Below are 8,364 nucleotides of genomic sequence, written 5' to 3'. Positions count from 1 at the left end.
GATTGGCACAGGACAGAGCGGAGTTTAGGGCTGTTGTACATAGGGTCGCTATGAGTCGCAGGCGACTCGACGGCACATAACAACAACAACAAGAGTGCTCTGCAGTATGTAGGGTTTTCTAAGGCCAGTTATATTTCAGAAGTGGATGGCCAATCCTTCTTCCTAGTCTGTCTTAAGTTGGATGCTCAGTGTTAGAAAAATATCTGATAGACAAGTATTTTAACCTAGCAGGTGAAAGACACTTCCCTTACAGAAATAGCCAATATATTCATTACCCCTCCCTCCTTCCCCAGCACGTGTGACTTGTCTCTACCCTTTCCCTGCTACCTCCCCATTCCTTGCACACCTGGCTACCTGGTCAAGCCCTCCCTTCCCCAGCCACCTCTCAATATGATCACCAGTCACTTCTGTGATGTCTTGCTCTATACACTGCTTCTGTTCTCTCATGCTATTTTCCATCTCCTGTTTAGGAGGATATAAGTCCAAATCACATGTACCCACTTCAAAGAAAGATTTTTGCTTGAGGCTGTACTGAGGGAAGATCCTGCCCACAGAGCTTCTGCTAAGTTCTGTGACTTACTGTCTCTGTTTATATTGCTGACACGTGATAATTCAAAGATCGGGACAGGTCTCTTCTAGATGTGATACTGTGGTGGTGTTTTTTAACCTGAAGATATTCTTTCCCTGGAAAAAGAGGTTAAGGTAGCCAATGCCCTTCTGGGAGAAAGGCGTTACCTGATCAAGGAGATTAGAGAGAGCTCTCAGATCCCCTCTTGTGTGACTCCGTGGGTTCCAGATGCTTTGTGTGTGAGGTCACCCAGAGAACTATAAAATGCTTGCTTCTTGAAACTTACACTACAGATGTTTATGGAATATTCTACCCTTGATCTGGGAGGGCTAATTTTAGTCTGAGCCCGTCTAGTGGCTGAGTGGGTAAGGAGTAGTGATGCCAACTCCAACAAAGGAGATTCATATCTACCAGTTACTCCAAGGAAGAAAGATGGAAAATTTCCTCCTGTGAGATTTGTCTCTAAAAACCCACTGGAGGGCCAGCTGTGAGTTGGTTATGACTCGATGGCACATAAATGTGATAGTGGATCTTTGATCCATCAGTGATAGTTTTGTCTACCTGTGATTCAGCTTTACTTTGGGAGATGAGGAACAATGTTATAATATGGTTTACATAAATGTTCGTTAACACTATTCAAAGACATGAGCATTTCATTAAATTAATACTTAGAGTAGTATGTTTCATTTTATTATTAGGAAGCAAAGGCAACTAGGGTGCATCTCACATACTTTGGGCATTTTGTCAGGTGGGGCCAGTACTTGGGGAAACAACATCGTGCTGAGAAAGACGACGGTCAGAGACAGAGTGGAAGACTGTCAACAAGGTAGACGGACATGGTGACTGTCAACATTGGATCTGAGCACGTTGGAGGTAGTGAGGAAGATGCAGGGCAGGGCCAGGTTTAGATCTGGTGCTCACAGAGAGCCGCTGTGAACTGTAGCACCCAACAGCAGCAAAGGCAAAGTTGGTTTTCTTTTTTTGATTTTTTTCATTTTTGGTGCATAGTTTGAAGGGAAATAGAGAAGATGAATTTCCTTTCAGCAGTTCATACATGTGCTGTGAATTGATTGCAGTCCTTACATTGTAAAGTCCCTCTTCCCACTTCCTCCCAGTGTTTCCTGTTTCTATTTGTCCTCCTCTCCCAATAGGTCCTGCTTTCTAAATTTTGTCTTTGGGTAAATTCTGCCTTTTGACTATGAATGGCTATGTTTTTTTCCCCTTTCAACCAAACAATACAGAAGTCTGTAAAGTGAACACTAACACTGAAGAGTTACTGCACTCCTTATTGTTGTTAGATGTCACTGAGTCTAGTAAGACTCTTGGTGACCCTGTTAACAAGAAATCTGCACCTTGCCCTACCATGCAGTATCCTTTTGATGATGTGCTCGAGTTCATCAAAACCCACTGGGGAGTCACAGTGTATGAATGGGAGTCAACTCAATGGCATTAAATTTCAGGGTCAATTTCTTCTTGTTGTTGTTCATTGCCATCAGTAATGGGTTCAGTTTCATGCCGGACAGATGACTAAGGGCTATGATCTTGGGGATCCCACCTGTTTCTTGGGAAGCTTGGGGTTTTTAATGATTTTGAGTTTTACTCCACATTTTCCTCTTTCTTTATCCAGAACCTTGTAGTGTAAACTCATCTCAAGCTTTGACAGTTTCAAGATCCTAGAGGGTGAGGTTTGCAGTGTCCCTTATTCCATTTGAGGAATTGTTTCTATGTACCTTTGATTGTCTTTACTAATTTTTTCATGATCTGGACTGGGAGAGACTAATAGTTAACCCGTAGGTGACCACACACAAGTTTTTAAGAGACCAGTGTCTCTGTAGAACATTATCTTTGTGGACAATGTTGTCTTTGCTGATGTTAGTGTCCTAGGAGACAATGGTTTTGAGCACCCAGGCCCAGAGACTCAATCTTTCAACATATTTGTTGTTTTTGTAACTTTGCCTCCATTATGCTTTCCTTTAGACATAGATGTTTCCACCACAGAGGAAGATTTATCTTCTATAATGTTTACGGCCAGGAAGACCCAATGGAGAAGTTCTACTCTGTAACATGTGAGGTTCCTGTGGTGGAAATCTACTTGATACAAGAAGTCTGTGTGAACAATATATTAGGCTCATGTTTTGCAATCTGTATAAGATGGTCTATAAGGACTCTTTTCTGGAATAGAAGCTATTGTGCAATTGGGCAGATGGGTTGTGATGATGCTCATGTGTTTCTCCTCTTTCTGAACAGAATGTACCCCCTGATCTGTCAATCTGCACCTTTGTGCTGGAGCAGTCTCTGTCCATCCGGGCCCTGCAGGAGATGCTGGCCAACACCATGGAGAAGTCCGAAGGGGCAAGTACCTTATGTCTAGACAGTTGTTAATAGTGTAATGAAATGCTACACAAATGGTATTTTCCCAGGTATTGGAGAGTGCCTTTTTGCTGAACGAATCAATGCCGTTACTTTATGCAGCAGACCTGGGATGTCTCAGAGAACTGAAATGGAAGAAAAAGAAGAAACGCAGACAACTGAGTGACCTCTTTGGGGCCTGTCTCTGATTTCATGCTTAAGTCCATGTTGTATATAGAACTGTCCTTTGAGAATGTGTGTCATATTACATGCTTGGAGCTGCAGTGACTCTGTTTATTGATTGCTTTTTGCATGGCTATGTGTCATTAGCCTCCCTTCCTCCTGTCCTTCCTTCTTTCCACTTTCACTCCCTCCCCCTCCTTCTCTCCCTCTTTCCCTCCCTCCCTTTCTCTCTCTCCTTCCTTTTTCTTCCTCCCTTCCTTCCTTCCTTCCCTTCTCTTCCTTTCCTTCTTTGCCACTAACCCCTTGAGAACATTCAAAGTTTATCATAAGTCAAATTTCATGGCACTCTTTTATCCTTTAAGTAATGGAATCCTGGTCCGATTGCTTACTCAGTTGCAGTTTTACAAGCAACTGATCATTTTCTTCTGCACATTAAATTTCTTATTCCATCTCCTGTTGCAGTCCTTTTTCTCTAAAAGCTTATTTCTTGTTTTGTAAAGAGTGGTCTCTGGCTAATTACATATTCTAAACCAATTCATCAAAGCTTTGATTTTTTTTCAGGAAAATGAAAGATAAAATAATTGTTTCCTAGTTTAGTATTTTATTTGATCAGGCAGGACAGGTTTCTGTAATTATTATAGAACGTGTTTTCAGGAAGGGACAGTCCTTGGAAAAGGAAATCCTGCTTGGATTGGTGGAGAGTCAGGGTAGGAGAGGAAGATCACGGATGAGACACAGTGCCTGGGGCAATGGGAGCTGGTTTGTCAGAGATAGTGAGGTTGGCTTAGGAGAGAGCATGGTTCGGAGTTATCGTTCACTGGGTTGTTATGAGTTGTCTTTGACTTGATGGCACACAACAACAACAACATTATTTGTTAAACTTTCCTGGAATAAAACTGAAAATTTATTTTCCAGCCTTCTTGTTCCTCATGACTTTTATTAATGTTAGTCATTGTCCTTACATTAATACATAAGAGGATAAAATATTTAAAAATAATTGATCAACTGAAATAACATTATTTCCATCAGCATTGTTTTTTGTTTACTTTTATTTTGCACAACTTGGTTCTTCAATTAGTTTTTGTATTAATTTTAAATTTTGGCAGTATTAGTAGTAAGTGTTGAGGATAAACCTTAGTAATTTTTATTTTATTATATAATCTAAACTCATTTTACCAAAGTATATTTATATAAAATATTTACCAAAGTATTTTATCAAATATATTTCTATATTATGGTTTCAGCTTTTAGCCCAATTTTTTATTACTGCTTCATTAAAAAGAAATTCATTCTAAATTACTACTCTCCCAAGCACAACTTATAAGATAGGTTTAATTTAAGAAGCAGTGAAAAATTTCTCAATATGTCTAGTGCAGTCTCCATCTGGGATAAGTAAGTGTTCTGATATATAAGCATCATCAGAGTGTACCAGCTGTGAAACACAAGTAGATTTTCAGAGAGAAAATTCATTTCCTCTTTGCATTAACATCTGGGAAAATATGTATTGCCACATCACCTATCTTTGGAAACACTAAGTTGTACTTAAATTGCTGTAAGTTGAATTTCCACGTTGTAGAATGGTTCTATAGATTCAAACTCATTACTTTTGAGTTAGGACTGACTCCTGCCTGTCCTTCCAGCGGGTTTTCACACAGAAGGAGCTTGCCCATTTTTACCCTCAGGCAACTGGTACATTTGAACCTCCAGAGATGGGAAGTCTTTCAGTTAGCAGCACGGTTCTCTACAGACTATGCCAATTTAGCTGTAAATTAAGTCAGAACTGACTTAGTAGCTGACCCTCTAGCTGGTTTTCAGAGGCAGTATAATCTCACGGAAGGATATTGTCAGTCTTTCTCCCACAGTGCGGTGGATTCAAACCATATACCACCAGGTTGGCAGTACAGCTTTATACCACTAGGCCATCAGGGCTCCCTGGAGTTGAATTAGGCATGTTTGAATTTTCTCTCTCTAGGTTGGAAGTAACTGAAAATACTCTTTTATACTTCTTAAAATTCTCTGCCTGGGACATTTTTATTTAGCTGAATATTACTTTGACTTGCTCATCTTGAAAGATTGTGTTAGATAGAAAGTAACTTAAGTGATTTATGAGAACTATGTTCAGGAAAAATATTTAATTGAATTTAATTTCGTGTTGGGCTAGTTATAATTTAAGGAAAAGAGCTCAGTGGGTAAGTACTAAATTACTGGCCCAAAGGCAGGCAGTTTTAACCCACCTACTGGCTCAATAAAAGAATAAAATCTAGCAAACTCTTCTCCCAAAAATTACAGTGTAGGAAGGAAATATTACCTGTGAGGACAGCTTTAGAGGTGACTGCTACTAATAGCAAAACCTTTTGAAGAAAATTTCTCAAAAAAAAGTCTTCAAACTCATTGCCATCGAGTTGGAACCAACTTAAAGCTGGCCCGCCAGTGAGTTTCCCACGACTGTAAATTGCAAGGAAGGAGCTGGTGGATTTGAAACACCTTCTTTGGGTGAGTAGTGCAGCTCCTTAAACACTGTACCATCAGATCTCCTTTTTTTTTTTTTAAGAAACTATCATCAAGATGGCTTAGGGAATATTATATTTTAAAGAAGAGAAAGGTTCTTTCTCAGGCTGGTGGACAATTTGAGATCTGTCCAGGAACGAGGCTCAGATTATTTAACACATTGTTTGGTTGAGTCTCTCTCTTTCATGGGTACCCTTGAATCAGTCCTGGGCACTGATGAGTCATTGATCTGACCCTCGTGTCAGAGGGAAAGGTCTGGAGAGTGTTGCTCCTTTGAGGCCTTCTGAGGGGCTGAATGATTTGGGGGAATCCTGGAGGGACTCCAGACCGATGAGGATCAGGGAGCATTCTGGAGTCTTGGGGCAGTGGTTGCTTGCCAAGAGGTCACATTGCCCACTATTATTACAGTCATTTGAGTCACAATGGTGCACATCAGCCAAATACCACATCTGATGCTATTGATGCTGCAGTGGCTTGTTGGTGTTAGGTGCCAGAGTCACCTGCGACCCATAGTGATGCTATGTTGCATGTAGGAATTCATGTATTTTAGACGCCACAGGTATCCATTTTAAATAGATGCATCTCTTGGTGTCCCCCTGTTAATTCTTTAGGGAGCTTTTGTGTGAATCATATTGCCAAGAAAATTGTCATCTCTAGCTTTACGAGTTACCTAAAATAAATCATGCATGTGATTTGAATCCCCAGCTGCTCTTCCAGAGATGGATGGGCAATCTCCTCCTGTGTGATATACTGCCTCTGAAAACTCACTGAAGGGTCGGCTATGGATTGGTTTTGACTCAATAGTGCACAATAACAACACACCAAATCAAGGGAGCTCTAATAGTCTAGCCAGTAAAGAGTTGTGCTGCGAGTCCCAAGGTGTATAGGTCGAATCCACCAGTTGCTCTGTGGGAGATAGATGGGCATTCTTGCCTCTAAGGAGCACTGTGGTTGTACTTCCTCCAAGACAAATTTGTTTGTTGTCTTGGCAGCCATGACCTTTTCAATCACTTGCTATGCATCTGAGAGCAGTGAATAAGGATAATGGAAGAAGAATAGATGCCTTTGAGTTGTGGTGTTGGAGAAAAGTAGAGAATATTACATGGGCTGACAAAAGAACAGATAATGTCTTGGAGAAGGAGCACCCAGGATGCTGTTTGGAGGCAAAGATGATAAAGCTTCATCTCACATACTCTGGACATGTTGGAGGAAAGGCTGTTCCTTGGACAAGGATATCATACTTGAAAATTAAATCCATTTCCTGAGCACAGTTCTCATAAGTCATTCTGAAATATTGCTACATATATCACCTAAGTTACTTTCTATCTAACACAATCTTTCAAGATGAGCAAGTCAAAGTCAGATTCAGCTAAATAAAAATGCCCTAGGCAGAGAATTTTAAGAAGCATAAAAAAGCATCTTCAATTACTTCCTACCTAGAGAGAGAAAATTCAAACATGCCTAATTCAACTCCAGGGAGCCCTGATGGCCTAGTGGTAAAAAGCCGTACTGCCAACCTGGTGGTATATGGTTTGAATCCACCGCACTGTGGGAGAAAGACTGGCAATATCCTTCCGTGAGATTATACTGCCCCTGGAAACCACCAGCTAGAGGGTGAGCTGCTGGGTCAACAAAAGAGAGGAAGCCTCCCATCAAGATGGAGTGACACAGTGACCTCAGCAATGGCTTGAGTGTGTCAGACATTTTGAGGATGACACAGGATAGGACAGGGTTCATTCAGATCTGTTGTTCATAGGGTCACTATGAGTCAGACTTGACTCAACAGTACCTAACAAACAACATCAACATGGATAAGTCACCTACCTTGGAATTCTCCCTCTCCAGGTCTGTTTGCATAGTGGTGCTAGGGTGAAGGCTTGCAAGCAGGACCTTCCTGCAGAGAGCTACTTGAGAAAAGCACCTCTGCCGTGCCGTACTTAGCTCTTTCTCATCGCTCACTAACTTCTACAGTCGAGTGGATTACAGTCCACGGTGACCCTACACTGGGTTCCGGGATTCCAAATGGTTGTAAGAGGAGACTGCTCATCTTCCTCCCTCAGAGTTTTTGATGGATTCAGTGAGTAGATGAGCTAGTCAAGCTCACTACCATGGGGTCGACCTTTCAGTGGGATTTAACAGAGAGTTGTCCTGGAGAGGGTGAAACCAAGCTGCTTCTTGGGGCAAAGGATTTTGTAGCTTCATCAGACATGTCTGAGCATGTTGCCAGGAGGGACCAGTCCTTGGAGAAAAACACCATGCCTGGAAGGGTGGAGGGACATTGCAGGAGAGGAAGACCCTGGATGAGATGGGTTGACTCAGTGCCTGGGGTAATGAGTGGAAGGAGTGTCATAAACAGATTGGCACAGGAGAGAATGTGGTTCAGAGATACTGTGTGTAGGCTTGCTATGAGTCACAAACCACTCAACGTCACATAGAAGCAAGGAAAAGGCATACAGAGTATTTGGCATATTGTTCACACACATTTAATTGTGGCTCTAACTATGTGAGTATAATTGTTTTATTTCTCCTTTTTACATCACTTGTGCTCTCCTTGGCTGGACCTGGCCCCAAATTCTGCTCACCTTTTCTCTGGACTTTCAGGTCCTTCTCTGGAATCTGGGTTGGACTGTCTCTACCTTCTGCCCTCCTTCCTGCCTCCCAAACTGTTGTAAGATACAGAAGTTGCCAGTTGAATAATGATGCACTTATGTTAATGTAGAACATCTGTTTCTTTCTCTGTAGCTGTAGCCAGTGAA

At 41.5% G+C, this 8,364-nt stretch overlaps 1 protein-coding gene across 1 annotated transcript in view; it reads left to right on the top strand.

The window, feature by feature from the left end:
* RYR2 (ryanodine receptor 2 (cardiac)) overlaps nt 1-8,364 on the top strand; it is an 814,526-nt gene that overhangs the window by 85,945 nt on the left and 720,217 nt on the right. The window contains exon 3 of the mRNA XM_006895387.1: nt 2,816-2,920. Coding sequence (XP_006895449.1) covers nt 2,816-2,920 — 105 coding nt within the window. The remainder of the gene's footprint in view (nt 1-2,815; nt 2,921-8,364) is intronic.

Source organism: Elephantulus edwardii, unplaced genomic scaffold, assembly GCF_000299155.1.
Source record: "Elephantulus edwardii isolate Elephantulus edwardi_28Jun2011 unplaced genomic scaffold, EleEdw1.0 scaffold00166, whole genome shotgun sequence".
NCBI lineage: Eukaryota > Metazoa > Chordata > Mammalia > Macroscelidea > Macroscelididae > Elephantulus > Elephantulus edwardii.
This window is presented reverse-complemented; position numbering and strand designations above follow the sequence as displayed.